The sequence below is a fragment of the Toxoplasma gondii genome, chromosome X (genome assembly GCF_000006565.2).
Source record: "Toxoplasma gondii ME49 chromosome X, whole genome shotgun sequence".
In the NCBI taxonomy this organism is placed as follows: Eukaryota; Apicomplexa; class Conoidasida; order Eucoccidiorida; family Sarcocystidae; genus Toxoplasma; species Toxoplasma gondii.
Window position 1 is genome coordinate 793,666 of NC_031478.1, and position 16,335 is coordinate 810,000.

Here is a 16,335-nt window from a genome sequence, read left to right on the forward strand (position 1 = left end):
TGAAACGTTCAATGCTACACGAAGTCAAGTTCCGTCAGAGCCACTTGAACGGAGATGATGCAGAAGGAAAAACGCGCAACTTCGAGATTCCCAGATCGACAGCCGACCGGCGCAACGGCGCTTTCCTGTCGTTCGAGCACTTTCACCCGAAGTGTTGACTCTTGGGTGAGGAAAGTTCGATGACCCGGCGCTCCGCTTTCCTCTGTCCGGCAGACTCTCTGAGAAAGAGAAATCTGCCCGTTTTAGAGACTGGAAACCGACTTGAGTAAGAAGAGTGCGGGAGTTTTTCCTTCTCTTCAAAACTAAGCTCAACAACAAGAAATGGGTTCCCTGTTACACCCCAGTAGCACACACGCACACACTCACAGGCGGTTTGCAGTGCCTGGGCACCTCTCCAAGAAACTTGAAGGATACGCAACGTGTTTGTGGTGGAAAAACGATAGTGTCCAGCCAAACCTTTCGTTTGTAACGGAGGATGGGTGCAGCCGCTTAGAGACCCAGACTCAGGCTGTAGGCGAGGTTTACCTGAAGTGACTCTGCGACGGCGGCCGAGAGGCGTGGTGACTCGATAGAGTCGCCTCTGAGGACACGAGGAGTTTTCTAAAGGGGAATTGTTGTTTTTCAAGATGTTGGCGATTGCTGTAGGCGAATTTCCTCTGGGGATTCTTCCTCGTTGCCACTTTTACCTAGTCAGCGGTCGAAAGGATCCGCCTGGGTCGATCTCTGTTCCTTTTTTTCGGGAGCTGCCGTTGTCGCAAAGACTGCGGTCCGCCTTTGTCTTCAAGTGTACGTACACCGGGCGACGCTGCGCGTGCACGGGAATCTTTTCTCAGAGCGAGCTGCAAAACAGGAAAATAAAGCAGGAATCCGGAGTTTCTTTCCGAAGAAAACGTGCGTTTCTGTCACCTCTTTCTGTCCGTAAGGACTCGCAGCTGGGCGGCTGGCCAGAGGCGCGAGAAGCGGCGCCGTTCGCACGGGGGTCCAACCCCCCTCTCAATTTCTACCCGTTTCCCCGAAACTGAGGACAAGCGTTCCTCTTCTTCATTCAGGCACCTTTGCTTGTTGGGTGGCAGTCGCGAAAAGCGAACAGAAGGAGAGCACGCGAGTCTCTTGCGCGTCTTCCTCCATCAGACTCCCGAGAAAACAAAGTCTTTCCGGATCCCTTTTGCGGCGTGTGTCAGCAGACCTGGACAACTGGAGAGAAAGCCGTCTGTGTTCAGCCCGCTCCTGACCTCGTCCTCCTAGGTTATCTTTTCGTCTACTTTTCTCCGCCATCCGGCTGCTGAGTTGCGAGGATCTCCGACTTCAGCGCCCTGTATTCCGGACTTCTGCATTCCTGCTCCAGTCTCTTGGCCTGGTCTCCTGTCGCACATGTGAAAACGCGTGTCTCCGACTCTCTGGGGGTTGAACTCGTCGCTCGCTCCGAAAGAATGGAGCCCATACGCCGAAAGTCAAGAGGAACTTTACACTTTTCAACAAGTGAAACGATTGTTCTGACAGCGGCGGCTCTTTCGGGACACTGTCTCCGGTATTTCACACAACTCACGCCTGTTGGGCTTCCCTTTCTTCTGCGGTGTTCGGAGAGCTCCTTCTGATGAGGCCGCCGTGTCTCCGGCCTCTGAGTCGCGCCTTCATGTCTCTGGTGAAAAAGGGAGTCTTCTCCACGAGTCCCGAGGGGATTTTCAAGGCGCATGCTTTCGGGCGCGTTTACGTTCTGCTTTCTCGCCTGCAGAACTTGGGAACGCAAAAAGAGGCTCCGTATTCATCAAGCTGGTGTCAATGTTTCTCTTCGGTTGGTTTGTCAGTTCCTCTGTTGTACCTTTTCAGGTGACCATCCACGCGGACATCCCCATACCGGTGTTTGGGAGCAGAAGCAGCATCGCACCTGCATAGTCAGGTGTGGTTGCACAGGAGGACCGCTGTAAAAGAAGATGCGCGACGCTCAGCTCGGGGAAACGAGAATGGCTCTTCCTGACACTGCCTCTGCATCCTCTGCGGTTCCTCATCAGGACGTCGAGGCTGCACCCGCTTCCTCGTCTTCTTCCTCGTCTTCTTCCTCGTCTTCTTCCTCGTCTTCTTCCTCGTCTTCTTCCTTGTCTTCTTCCTCGTCTCCTTGCGACGTCTCCAGCTCGACGTTGCACCTTCTGATGAAGAGAGACACAATGGAGGAGGAGGAGCTCTTCCTTCGACTCTCCGGACTGGGACAAGACGAACGTGGCAAAGACGCACTGATGAGTGGAGACGAAACGCTCGCGTACCCCTGCACAATCCAAGCTCTCTCTCTCGCTGAATCTCTCTTGTCTTCTTCTTGTCCTTCGTCTTCTGCTTCTACTTGTCCTTCGTCTTCTGCTTCTACTTGTCCTTCGTCGTCTGCTTCATCCTGTCCTTCGTCGTCTGCTTCATCCTGTCCTTCGTCTTCTGCGTATTCCTTTTCTTCGCCTTCTTCGTCCTCTGCGTCTTCTTCCTTTCCTTCGTCTTCTTGTCCTCTCCCAAGTCTGAATGAAGACAGCGGCCGAGGGGCAGGAGAAGAGCCGCGAGGAGAAGATGAGAAGAAACTTGAAAATGTTATGAGTGGCAGAGACAGAGGTCCTCTCCGTGAACAGCGCTGTTCGCCGCAAGTGACGGACGCGGCCGTGGACGGAGACGCTTCTCCCTCGCCCCGTCGAGGGGGCATTGCTTTCCGTGGAGCTTGTGAGGCACTTTGCCACCCAGAGAAAGCAAAGGAAAACGCGTCTTCGCCGCCTTCGTCGTCTCTCCGTTCCTCGAGTCACCCACCTTCGAGTTCGTCCGTCCTCGATCTGCTGCCTGAAGTGTACATACAACAGCTGGACCGTCAGCTGGGAGAGCGTCGCGACGGAGGTTCCCTCTCTGCTTCCTTGCAGAGCGGGGAGGAAACCGGATCTCTTCTCCGCTCTCGCTCCTCTGCCTCTTCGTCGCCTTCCTGTTCCCCCAGTCAGCGCGAGGCTGCTTCGTCTTCCTCAAGAAGCCGCCTTGCTTCTCCCTTCCTGCCGGCTCCGTCTTCGCCCAGCCTTGGTGGATGTCCACTCGGCACACGGGCAAGGGGGGGGTCCCCGCCGCGCCCTGCAGGTGGAGAGACAGCTGAGGGGCGCGCTGACGACCAGAAGGAAGAAGGGAGTGCGGTGTACAGACAGCCGGATCAGAGACAGCAGGAGACGACAGACTCGGAGGCGAGAGATGCCGAGCAAGACGGGTGCCTCTTCTCCCTCACGGAGGTAGCCATCAAGCGAATGGAGACCGAGGCGATGAAGGCCGCCCTCGACGGCCGAAGGGAGGATGAGGCAGAGCTCAGAGAGCAGCTGCAGAGGCAGAGGGAGAGGGGGCAGGCGAGAAGGCGGAAAATGGGGGACAGACAGCATGACGAAGGCGTCCAGTGGGAGCTGGAGAACGTCCTGAGTCACGGATTCCAGTTGGACCAGGTGGTGGCGCGCATCGACGAGTTAGAGGCGTTGAGAAAACAGGTAAAAGAAGCCCCTCGACTCGAAGCTGGGTCGAGGAACGCACAGTAGAGAGGCACCTGAAACGAGCTCCAGAAAGAAACGCGAGGGAAAAACAGTGGAGAGAAGGGAAAAACAGTGAAGAGAAGGAGGAAGATGGAGACCCGCCCATCGGCGCGTCGCAAAGGGGTGCGTGACGCCGTTGGCGAAACAGAGCTCCATCTTTGAAAGGCTGCAGTTCTTCAGTGTCGTGAGACCTCTCCGCTCAGACAAAACCTTGGGCGGTTCCGATACGAGGCAAAGTAGAGAGGCGAAACAGGTTCCACTAGCTGGCGAGACATCAAAGATGAACACACTCGAGGAGGAGTCAAATACGACAAGAAGAGAGGAATGCGAATGTCGTGGTGTACACCCAGCAAACTGTTTCGCCTTGTGTTTTTCTCCAGCACAGGGTGGCGGCAGTCGGTCCGTCCCCCTGAGGGAGCGCGGGTCCCAAAAAAGCCAAGATTCAGGAGTCGCGTGTGTGCTGGCTATCGCAGCAACAGACTGATGTTTCTCTCCCGCTTTCTGCTTCATGCGCTGCTCTCGTGATCGCCTCTGTCTTAAATGAGTCGAAACGCCGAATGAGGAAAGCTGCAGGCAGTTGCGTTCTAGGACTCGATGGATCACACGGCTATCACGGATGTTACCAGCGAGAAAAACGAACGACTCCCCATGTGCTGCGTCGAACGGGATGGTTCACATAATGCATCTTTGCATTCATGCACAGTTCCACAGTTTACCGATCGAGCGTTTTGCTGCGAGTGTCGCTGTTTCTCCCTGCGACAGGTGGAAGCAGAGACGAAGCTGTGTGTGAAGTCTCGACAAGACGAGCTCGTCTCGAGCAGCAAAGCTCTGCGGTGAGTCTCTTCTGGTGATCGGCGCGTCTCCTTCTCGCCTTGCGCTCTGTTGCCTGTCTCTCTTGCTGGCCTCTGCGTTTCATCCAGCTCCGTCGCGAACTCGCCCTGTGTCGCTCCACGCTCTTCGCTTCTGATGGTTTCGCCGCCCTCATTTCCGCTGTCTCTCAACTCTCTCATTCATGTTGAAAGCATGTTTTTTCTCTCCTGTTCTCAGCACCATTCTCCCTCGTGTATTTGTCGAAACGTTCGTGTCGGAGTGTCGTTCCGCGATTCTAAAGCAGGCAGACAGTTGACGCTTTTTCATCTCGTGGGTCGCCTTCCCCTTTCTCTGGCTGGCCGTGTCTCCTCTGTTTCCTTGTCTGTCTTCTGCTCTGTCTTCTCTCTTTTCCTCTCTCTTTTTGGTGTCTCCTTCTCTGGCTTCGTCTTGTCTCCTTTTTTCTTCGCTTCCTTCTTCTCGTCTGCCTCGTTTATAGTCTCTCATAGTCACACGCGTCTTCGCTGAGCTGCTGAGCTTGGTGGTTCACCGTTCTCTCGCTCTTTGCTGTGTCTCTCTCAACGCGTCTGCCCTGCGTTCCTTGCGTCACACTCTCCCCGACCGTTTCTTTCTGAACTTCAGGGACCTGGAGGCGGATTTTCGGGAGCTGCACGACCAGGCTGCGGCGACGCGTCACCTGCTCGTGGTGTACAGACAGCGACTGTTGGTGCCTTCGCTGCGGGTAGTCCTCCAACAGCGGAAGCAGCAGGAGCAACAGGAACGGCTGCGTCTGCTTCTGCAGATTCAGAAGGTCGCTGCTCTGGACATGGCTCTGGAGGAGTGTCAAGCGGAGCACCTCCTTCCTCTCTCAGCTTCGCTCCTTGTTGAGGCCCTCTCTCTGCCGCTTGTCGCTCACGGCGGCAGGGTGCAGCTCCAGACTGGGCCGGGAGCAAACACGGGAGGAGACAGAGAATGCGAGGCAGGCCTGCAAGACAAAGAGAACGCCGGAGTGATTCTCTGCGTCCAGAAAGCGAAAGAAAAGGTGCGTTAGGGCAGAACAGACGGTGCCAGTCAGGTAACTGGGAAGAAGTGCAGAACAGAGATCTCGGTTCTAGCAAAGCGCGAGCAGAGTCAACTGCATGCGACGCCGAAGAAAACTGAAGAGACACAGGCAAGAACTATCGGCTCTAAGGGAGTCGCCGTCTCCTCGCGGCGGTTTGGCCTGTCTCGCTTGTTCACCGCGTTCTCCGTCTTCCTCCATAGACGAGTCCTGGACTTCGCTTCTGGTGTTCGCCTCCTCTTCTCTCCGCGCTTCCTCTTGCTGGCTGTGTGTGGCGTATGGTTCTCACCTTGTCAGGCAGCAGAAGAGTTCTCCAACGCTTTCACTGCGTACTCCCCACACACTCACTTCCGCTTGTTTCACCTGTCACAGATTTTCTACGTTCTGTGTGTCACCAGCCTGCGTCTTGCGTCTACGCGTCGCTGCTTCCTCTTCTCTCACAGACCTGTTCTGTGTTCAACCTCAAACTCCGTGTCTTTTTTTCAGCTCCTGAAGTCGCTCGAGTCTCTTCGAGCGTCCATAGACAAGGCGGTGGAGCAGGCGTCGCGGTCTCTGCCGCCTCCGGTCACTTCGCTCTCCAGCAATCCTCTCTCAGTCTCCAGCTCCCTCTCTTTCTCCAACGCCTCTCTCGCGCAGGCTGCGTCTCCGTCCCCCGTGACCGGGTCCCCGTTCTCTCTGTCGGCCTCTGCATGCCCATGGAAGCAGTACACCGCGGCGCTCGCTGCAGCTTCGCTCCTGCCTCCTTCTGTCTCCGTAGGGGAGCTGCTGGTAGCGCACTTGGTCAAGTCGGCCGAGAAGACGGGACAGCAGATTCTTCTCGCCTTTCTGCCGGCCTCTCTCTTCTCCTCCAGAGCGCGCGGCTCGCAGGGTGAGAAGAGTGGACTCCACGCCGGGGGGCGCGAGCGCAAGGAGCATTTGCTGATTCTGCGGGAACGCGTGGACGTCCCTCCAGGGGAGACCCGGAGACATGCTGCCGCGGTGCAAGCCGGCGAGGAGACGCTGCCTTCTCTGGGGCGCCTGGCGAAGCAGGTGAAGACTCCGGACGCACTGAGTTGTTTGATCAAGATTTTCGAGGCCCACATGGACGTTCTTCTGGGTTTGTCCTCGCTGCTCGCCTGGCACAGCGAACTGATTTCTCTTCACCTGAAAGAACTCCTCGCGAAGCAGCCTTCCCAGCCTCTGCATAGCGCCTCGGTCTTCGTCTCCTCGCCGTCCTCGCTCTTCGCGTCCACGTCAAACGCGCCGGAAACGCGGCTCTGCGGAGACAGTGGGCCAGAGGCTGTGAAGGCATGCAAGGCGACCGCAGAGGGCGAGGCGCGGGAGGTGCGAACGACGCTGGAGGTGGCGGCGGACGCGGCGGCTCGGGCGCGCGCCGAGGGCGGCCCGACAGCTTTCTCCGCGAGTCTCCACTTTGTGTCTCTGCTGTTTCACGTGTACCACAGTCTGCATGCGCGCCGCCGCGCCATCTGGCTATCTCTGCAGAACCAGGTCGTGGACGTTTTGACGCATCTGACGCTCGCAGACACGCACTCATGCCCCGCGGTGAATGACATCGTCTCTGGCATCCACGGCGCGTACGCGTACGTGATCAGCGGATGTCGACTGTGCTGCGTTCGCGATGCATCGCAGGACAGTTTCGTGGAGAAGATGGAGCAGGAGGCTCTCGACCTTCTCGCGCGCGTCGCCCACACAGACGGCCGCGTCTCCTCGCACCTCAGGTCCTGGATCGAGAAGGCGGAGACGGATGCAGAGTCGAGGGCGGAAGCCGGGTCTCTGTTGCCGGCGAGGAGTCCCGTCGTGGACGAGCTGTACAGACAGGTGTTGAGGCTTTTGGACGCGCTCGAAAGAGAGCAGTTGCGCTCTCTTCTCCACCTTCTCGAAGAGGAGAACTGGCAACGGCTTCCCGTCCCGCGGACCTTCTCCTTCTTTGCCTTCGGGCGTCAAGTCCCTCCCGCCGTCCCCCTCGAGGTGTACAGCTATCCGAATCCAGCTGTGTTTCAGCAGTTTCCCCCCGAGAGGTCCTCAGATCCTCACTTCGCGACTTCCGCAACTCTTCAGAACGCCTCTGTCGCGCTGTCGACCTCGGAGACAGAAGCCTACATGCCCCCCTTCTTTCGACAGCCTTTCCCCCCGCGCCTGCCTCCTTTTCCGTACGCGTGCGACTCCGCGGAGACTTCGAGCAAGCCACACGCACAGACAGCGCATCCACGTCCTTCTCAGGAACTTCTGCCTCAAAGGAACTGCTTCCGGGGCTGGAGTCCGGGTCGCCCACTCCCGGGCGTCCCGCCGTGTCTGTACACCGACGAGGTGGCGGCTCCCGCTTCCGACGACGGTACGATCCACGTGAGGCGGCTTCAGAGCCCCGTTGTGAGTCTGTCCGCGAAGTTGGCTGCGAAGGAGCTGCGACATTTCTTCCGCCTCGCTTTCGCCTTTCCTCTCGCCACCTTTCCGGCGCTGTGCGCCGTCATCGACCAGGTTGGGTTCTACGTCGCCGTGGCTGCAGGGGTGTCTCTCACCTCCAGCTCGTTCGCGTCCCTTCTGGAGGCACCTGTGTCTACATCGCTTGCCGCAGTCTCCGGCGACGGCAACGCGGTCGACTCGCAGACGCGCAGGAAGCTGCTGGAGACGACCGACGCGGCTCTGCTTCAGAGTCGCGCCCCTGCCCTTCGAGCGTTGCTCCTCACCCAGGAAGCGCGCCTCCACCTTCTCTTCGCGAAGGAAGCTGGAGGCGACTTGAAAAAGGCGAGTGAAGGCCGGGCGAGTGAGGCGGCGTCGCCGGAGATGGCTCTGAGACGAAAGGCTTCCTCTCTCTCGCAGGGTGACGGCTCGGGACTGCTGGGTCGCTCGGGCTCCGGATTTGCAGGCGGGGACTCCGACGAAGAGACCCGCAGCTCACTGAGCGGGGTGTCTCTTAATCTTGCACACATTCTGAGGCCTATGGCGAAGCAGTCCAGTCCAGGAGCGCTGTGGGGCGCGGCGGAGCGCGCGACAGCGGTGGAGTCTGCCGCTGATATGGTGGCGGACCTTCACGAACACCTGCAGCATGCCCTAGCTTCGAGTCCTCCGGGGTGGCTCGCGCAACGACTGACGCGCGAGCAGCAGATGCACGCGCTCGGGCAGATGCAGAAGCTTCAGAGGGCTGTGGACGAACTCCGGTCCGTTGCGCTCCTCGGCCTAGCCGGCTGTCTGTGTGACAGTTCGGCGTTCATTTGCTCGCTTCTCCGCGCCGTCGCCTCCGACTTCCCGCAGACCGCCGAGAATGAGGCGTCGCCCCCTCTGGGGCCAGAGACTCACCCATCGAGCGCGGGAGGGCCTTTATCGCGGTCTGGCTCGCAGGCCGCAGGGGGTGGCGCTCTTCCCAGCGTCGAACGCGCCCTTGGAAGTCAACGGGGCCTTTTGCGAGACCTCACACGGCGGCTGCGGTGCGCGGGAGGCGGGGAGATCACCCTCATGTCGCAGAGAGACTTGTGGCTCGCGATCGAGGCTCGGAGTGTCCTCGACTGCGTGGAAGTCCTCAGTGCCGCGCCGCTGCCTCACGCGCGAGCAGTCCAAGGCCTCTCTCCCGGCCCACTTCTCTCTCTCGCAGATTCGCTCCGTGGGTTCTTGCGGGACGTTCATGCACTCGTTCTGAAGAGCTCCGAAGCTGTGGCTGAGGCCTCTCGAACGGCCCTCGCCCCACGGGCGAATGGCCCTGGGCCGAACCCATCTATCGGCGTCTTCACGGGGAGCAGTGGGGCGTTCCTGCAGGAGGTCGACGCAGGCCTCGCCGGTGGCGCGTGTGAGGCAGGCGCCGGGATAGAAGGCTCCGCACAGGGTAGCCGGTGCTTCTTCGGGAGAGTCGACATCGCCTTTCTCGACGGCTTCACGGAAGCAATCGCGATGAGCGCCACGGATGTGCTTCAGTGGTGCCGCTACCAGCAGAGACGCACGGCGGAAGCAGCGCTTCTTCTCTGGGGGGAGGCACCTGCAGCCGGCGCGGGCCGCGAAGAGACACGGCTCGGAGCTCGCGGGGCGACGCGCGGGGAGCAACGCGGGAAAGAAGCCGTGTACAGTTTGCGAGTGCTCAGCAACGCAGTCTTGCGAATGGAGGGCTTTGGGTTTCTCCCACGAGGAAAGGCGGCTGATCTCGAGAGGCGGTATCTGGCGCTGCTCGCGGAAAACGGACAGAAAAAACGCGCGCCGCAGCAGTCGCTGGCGGCCTCGCCCCTTGGTGTGGAGGCGCCGCAGCACGGAGGAGACACAGAGCGAGGGGAGGGCAGAGTGGGGAGAGACGCGAGGTGTGTGCAGCTCGTGAGCAGCGGCGAGAGCGCCCCTCTCAGTGGTGCCGGCGGTCCACTCAACTCCGGGACTCCTGGGCGAAACCAAGTGGCAGGAAGGGAGCCAAGGTTCTCTGGCGCGTTGCAGCAGAAGGCAACGTCGGCTGTCGAGAGACAGCGAAACGGCCCTTCGCCAGAAGACCTCAATAGGTATCTGCAGCAACTGGATCACCACCGGCGAGTGCGCAGTCAATCTCAACACCAGTAAAAAAAACAGAGGGTGTGTGGTGGAACTGCAAACAAGGTTAAGAGGGAGAAACTGTGCGACGCTGTTTGTGTGTGAGATTCGAATTTTGTGGATACTGCGAAAAAGACGGACAGGGCCTTGTTGCTCTGGACGCCGTTCCGGTAGCTGTTGGATCTGTCTGGTGGCGCCGTTTTCGTGGCGCTCCTCGATTCCTCCGGGGGAAACAAGACGGGAAGCGGATCCATCAGGAACAAGTGCGTTCGCTGTCTTTCCTCAGCATGCACTTTCACGTGAAAAAGAGGCACGACGGCGTTGTGTCTCCACAGATGAGTTCATTTCCACGTCTGTAGAAGACAAACAAGACGGCGGTTGAGTCAAACGGACGGACGCCTGCTCCGTTCTCTGTCTCGTCGGCGACCCTAGACGCTTTAGCGGTTTTTGGTTAGTGTGAAGAAGACCCAAAGACTCGGCGGTCGAACGCTGTTCAAAAGTGAATCAAGCGGCATCAGCGCAGGCAGCGACCTTCGAGAAAAGCCATTCATACGAAATTCTAGCTTCCCGATCTTTCAATAGCGCATGGTCACACCGGGATGAGAGAGCAGGATGTCCACACCGGCTGACAACGGAAGAAATAAGCTCATCGAACAAGGCCGCTGAGAGAGGTGCCGTTCTTTCATTTTTGTTCTGTACAAGGAGAATGAGGTATTCTTCCATGCGTGGTCTGTATTGGCAATACTCCATCCGTTAATTGTTTAACCGCTATAGCCGGGGCTGAGTTCTTAAGGCAGTGCTATCAAGCGATGCCGACAGCTTCTAGACAAACGTGGATACCAACAGGGTATTGAAAACCACCGGTTTTAGCTGTCTTCGTAGGCCAGGGACGTGGCAGTGTAGAGCCATCGACAGAGCCTTGGTTGTCAACATCTCAGAAATGCAGCCGTACTTTCATCATTCAATGTACCATGTCTCTGTAAATTCGCGTCGATGCCAAGGTGAACACGCGCCTTTCAGATTCTAAACAGATATGATCTTTGTAGAAGGATACCGCTATCCATCACTGTGGCACTCAATGTGGACAGAGGCACTCGGTGATTCTGAGTTTGAGTCCAATTGTAAGCCACAGACAACCACGTCCGTCGGCTACGCTTAGTCTATGGAGATTGTGAAATTACCGCAAAGCCGTATGATGTTGAAATTTAACATTTCCAGTTGCTCTCCAGCAGAAGCATATTAATAGTCGCAAAAGCATATTAATAATCCTGAGAGATTGTCACTCTCAGTACGATGGCACGGTCACAATCTGAGTATCGATTCCCCTCGCTGTCCTGTGAGAAGTGGACTCCAGGTCTCTCCTACCGTGAAGCTAACTGAAAGTTTCTACGCGACAGTGAAGACCGCGGAAATCGCATTTCAGAAAAAGCGAAAATCCCTCGACCATGCGCTTCTTTCAGCCCCTCGGATTCCGCAAAGGAAGCTGCCTGCCTTGACAATTCAACCCTCATCTTGCGTCAGCAGGGGCATTTGCTAACAGCGATGATGGTAAAAGCAGAACAGAAAGGAACTGCATAAGAGGAGCCTGGTTCATGCCCGCCTCATCAGATTACGTGCAAGGGGATTAGTGCTCGCGTGCTGTGATCATGATTCACTGGCAGCTTGTGAAGCCGACCGGGCCGGTCACCGCCACGGCGGCGACAGGGAAACAAGCCAAAAGCAGTCAACTATAAGGCATCTGACAGCTGTTCCGATCACTGGTGCAGGAACAAGTTTCCCTCCCTATAACTGCAACATTGACGAGAGACTAATCAGGAACATGGGATGACCGCCGACACGGATCAACTGACTTGCGGTGGCTCGTGTTCTGCGGGTCTCGTTGCTACACCAAAAAAGAAAGACGACTATTAGGATCTTGTTTAGGCATCCTGCAGTATTCCGAGTCGTGCGCCAAATCGTTTTCTGTTCGAGAAAGCGTTCCGCAGATCTCAAGCGAACAGCGACGCGTTTCGGTACATGCAACTGCGCTAGCACTTCAATACCAGCGGCGAACCAGGCTGCCCGTTTCTCCCGCGTCTGGCCATTGGTTCGGTGTGTCCTGAACTCGCTGGCTGCTTTGGTTAGGCTAACGGATTTGCGCGTCTATATTCTTCACGTTCGGGCAGCGAACCAATTTTCTGCCCGATCGAATGCTTAAGAAAACTTGAGTCCGCGGCTGGAAAGTGGTACTGTGTAGAAAGCCACAGGACTGGTTGTGTAGCTTGGTGTCTTCAGTTGGGAGAGGGCGGTCCCGCAAGCTGTTCGAGTCCTCGAGCGGCTTGCCTACTAGAAAATACACGGACGCATTTTGACAGAAGCAGTGATTCCACAGAAGCACGGCGTTCGATCGAGAGTATGTCGTCATCCAGATTGGTACTCGTTTCCAAGATGGTCGATAGCTGTGCCCGGCTGGCGTGCTTTTGCATAGGATTATTTTTCTGTCTCGCTGTCTGGCAGCATCAAGCAGGTCATGCCTACAGTGCAACTCACCACCATGCAGTGAACAGTGACAACAAATCCTTCAACGACTCTGCGCCCCACTGGACCCTTAACCAGGTGCTCCGGGATGGCACGGTGCAGAGTGAATCCCCATCCTACCTGCAGCACAGTTCGCTTCCATCTAACATCAGTCCAGCACTCGAACTGGCTGCGCTAGGTCAGGATCCCGTGAGACGTCGCCCACAACCGGTGCAAGTGGCCAGGACTGGTACCACTACGACAGGCAGAGTGCAGCTCGGTCGCCAAGTCGCGAGAGTTACACCGGAGGAGCTTGCAACGATGGTAGAGCCATCCTTGAAAGACTTGTTGAATAGAAGCACTCTCCCTCAAACACCGTTCGTGATTGAAACCTTGCGAGTGTTCGCAACGCCAGAGGGTGACACCTCTCTCCCATACACCATGGAGCGCATTCTCGGGGCAGGCGCTGCTTCCATTGTCATCCAGGCTGTACAGGAAACTGTCCCACAAGAGCCAGCACGGCGGCGACGGTCCTGGTTTTCGAGGTTGAGGAAGTCACACGCTCCAGCGGATACTCGTCCTCGTGTAGCGCTGCGGTTTCCTGTGGTGGACGTGCGTAAGAAGCAGCAAGAACTACCCGAAGTGCCTGAGGCAGAATTACTGTCCCAGCTGGCGGAGGAGCAGTTGCGACTGGAAATCCACAAAGTTGCACTGGTTTCGTCAGCTGCTGGGACCGAGGGCAATTTTGATAGTGAGTGGGGCTTTGCGCTACCCTTCAGGGTCGGACGTCTCTCCAACGAGGGGTTGGTGCTGGCAATGGATGGGTCAGGAAAGGCTATTCTAAATTTTGTTACGGTGTCACCTGCTATGATGTGCGATCTTCACACTCTTCGATCCAGTTCACGCACACCAGCCATGGACGAGTTTGTGGTCATGCGCGTTTTACAACTTGCCGCGAACTTGGAGAGATTACAGCTGACGCACCTTGATATAACGGATGAAAATGTGCTCGTCGGTCGTGACGGGCAACTGTTTCTGGGGGGTTTCCAGCATGTCCGAGCAAAGGACGGAGGTATTTCTTGCGGGAAAATCCCGTCTGTCACCTTCACTGACCCGCGGCTAGCCCACTGCGCCGTCAATAACCCAGGCAGTTATGCTGCCGTTAACCCAGCTGTTGACGCATGGATGGCTGGAATGATGTTGCTACGATGGTTCTGCGGCGATGTTTTTTTCAACCGAAGATCATCTCTTGCTGAGCCGCGCCAAGCGGTTCAGGTCCTGGCTCAGTTACAAGCAGACTTCATTGCTGCCAACGACTATATGGTCTCTTTCCCTGCATTCACACAATGGGACAGATGCAGACATCACGTCAACGAAAGATTCCAGTTTATCATTCAGAGCCTACTCGATGTCAACCCCTACAAAAGGGGTGCACCGTCTGCTCAACTGACTGCGTACTTCCCCGTCACGGGGTAGCTTTCTCAAGGAAGCTGGTGTCCGGGTGTGGCGCCATCCAGCATCCGCTACGCGTCCACCGCATCTGCCGTTGCGCAGTGAATGTTTGTTCATGGACGCCATTTGTTCCGACTAACAGGTGTTGTTTCATTCCTTTGTTCAGGATATTAATTAAATTTTGTGGCTACGCCCATGAGAACAGCTTCTGGGTAATGATGCCGCTCTATCCTCAGTGTCGCGGTGGATAACAGTCGGCGATCAGAGGCCACTTACTGATACAGAGCCAACCTTCCTGAGTCTTGCTGCTGACAGAGGAGTGTTCGCAGCAATCCTGGGGCAGCCCATTAAGGTAAATAACGCGTCCAAGTTCTCCGTAGCAGCACGAAGCTCTGAACCGGCGTTCCACACGCCGAACGGTACCCTCATATTTGACGCAGTCACAGCTACCGACGTTAATTTGAATCTCAACCAAGCGGCTGAGGCCTTTGACGACTCCGATGTTTCATCGGTATCCACCGATGGATTTAACCCTGTCACTGCGAATGGTTTGTGAACCCACCCACGCATGGCTGAATGTTAGTCACGCGTGAGGACCCCTGCAACTGATCGAGCACAGAGTGATTCACAGCTCTGGCTATTATGCCCTGTTCTCGTACGAGGTGGGAGAAGTCAACACGTGACGTCTGTGTGGTCAGTTGAAGCAACTGCGGCTGCCTCTTGCCTCCCGCTTCATCCTTCCCTGTGGAGACTTGGATGCAACCTGCTTTCTCTGATCCTTTAGAAGGGCGCGTGTCTACTAGGAAATCGAACAGAGACATGATAGTACCTAGGATACTGACTATGAATCCAGTTATGAGATACAGACACACAAGTTCGTTATGACTACTGTACACCACCACCCCACTGGACTGCTTAAGACAACCAAAATTTTTGGATTGCAATATCCTACTACATTAAGGTCATTCCACATCGGTTACGTTCAAGGCGTAATAGATGAATTACTGTTATAACTTGTATTTACAGAGAAAGAAAACTACTACTCAGATGCTAGTCTGATCAGTACCATCATACTGGGAGTAAGCTCGTTCAGCTGCCATCTGCCTTCTTGCTCAACAGAGGTCATTGCTCCGCGCCCTCCAGCCCACGATCGCAGGTGCCATGGAGACATTGGGGAAGGTAATACATGGCAGCAGGGTCCCCAGGATTCTGCACTGTCTTTTTTTGGACGATCTGCATCGTTTTTGAGGGCACCTCAGTTCCTATCGGTTTCTAAGGACAAAAGGGGTACAGATCGAGTGTCGATCAATCGGACCCTGACAAGGAATATGAATTCACACAAGTTGGAGCCAGACTTTAACAATGACAAAACGAAACCTGCACTTTCGGCAGCTGGTTGTGCGGAATTTTCGAGGACCTACTCGAGCTTGTCACGTACGATTCCGCCATCGGACACGCTTTTTGTGGTAGGAAGAAGGTAGCGAAGATCCAAGGAAATGCAGTGGCGGAGAAACAGACATCCGGTACCGACATGCGGGACAGTACGGCGAGTTGTAGCAGTACGATTCTTTTGTGATTCGCCCGGTTTGTACGAAGTAGACACCTTGCGCGTGTCGATCAACGGGCGGCTACTGCAACTTTGTCTGCGTGGAAGTGTCTTTCCGTGATGCGCCGCAACCGGCAGCAAGGTTGTCGGGGGATACATTTTATCAGACATCTCGTTGCGGCTTCCAGGCTCAGGCATTCCATCCTTTGTCACAGCCCGGTATCTGCTATCTATTTCCTTTGAGGTACAGTGCCAGTCCACCATGAGGTGAAAGGAAACCCCGTTTGTTCTGTATATAGCGTGGCAGGCGCGGGGCGTCCTTTTGTAGGTGTGTGACCTTGCGAAAACCATGTGACTTGATGTGTAGCGACTCGTGAAGCGCATGTGGTGCTCGTTTCAATGATAAGCAATTCAGAAAATTTTATTCCACACTAATTGGCGACCTGCTGAGACGTGATATATCGTGGGCTCACACGTTCAGCCTCGTGTTGCTGATAGTCTGCTACATTCTGGACTGCCTATGCTCCTCAGCTTTCACACAGCGTGGACCTGCGTCTGCGTTTACACACAACATCCTAGCTGTATCGACTGCATTATGTGGAGTTGGGTGGCTTCCACCGTTATCAGACAATCGTCCACTGTGCCTTTTCTTGTGCCAACAGATACTGCCAGGGGAATCTGCGGAGCGTCTTGCGGAGGTAATCAGACACTTGAGGACTTAATTTGCAAGAACTGGGCGACAAATGCCACCCACGTTACGCCTTCGGTGTTCCCTAGATGCCATCGCCGACTCTCGGTTTTGTTTTATCGGGTGGAAAAACCATGGGGGGTGTTTGTGTTTCTTGTTGAAGTCGGACGCTACATGCATGCATCTGTGACGCGGGAGTTCCTGTGTTCCTTTTCTGAGGTTCGCGAATCTCTGTCTTTTTTCCCTGCTTGCTTTATTTTCGCGCGATGTA

The 16,335-nt window shown here is 56.1% G+C and overlaps 2 protein-coding genes across 2 annotated transcripts; both read left to right on the forward strand.

The window, feature by feature from the left end:
• Window positions 1-922: 922 nt before the first annotated feature.
• Window positions 923-10,853, forward strand: TGME49_227820 (hypothetical protein). Its single transcript, XM_002366364.2, has 4 exons — window positions 923-3,479; window positions 4,284-4,354; window positions 4,971-5,370; window positions 5,875-10,853. The coding sequence occupies exons 1-4, from the start codon at window positions 1,932-1,934 to the stop codon at window positions 9,910-9,912; spliced, it is 6,057 nt and encodes a 2,018-aa protein (XP_002366405.1). The 5' UTR covers window positions 923-1,931; the 3' UTR covers window positions 9,913-10,853.
• Window positions 10,854-11,069: 216 nt separating this feature from the next.
• On the forward strand, window positions 11,070-14,875 carry ROP11 (rhoptry kinase family protein ROP11 (incomplete catalytic triad)). Its single transcript, XM_002366363.2, has one exon. The coding sequence runs from the start codon at window positions 12,277-12,279 to the stop codon at window positions 13,852-13,854; it is 1,578 nt and encodes a 525-aa protein (XP_002366404.1). The 5' UTR covers window positions 11,070-12,276; the 3' UTR covers window positions 13,855-14,875.
• Window positions 14,876-16,335: the final 1,460 nt, after the last annotated feature.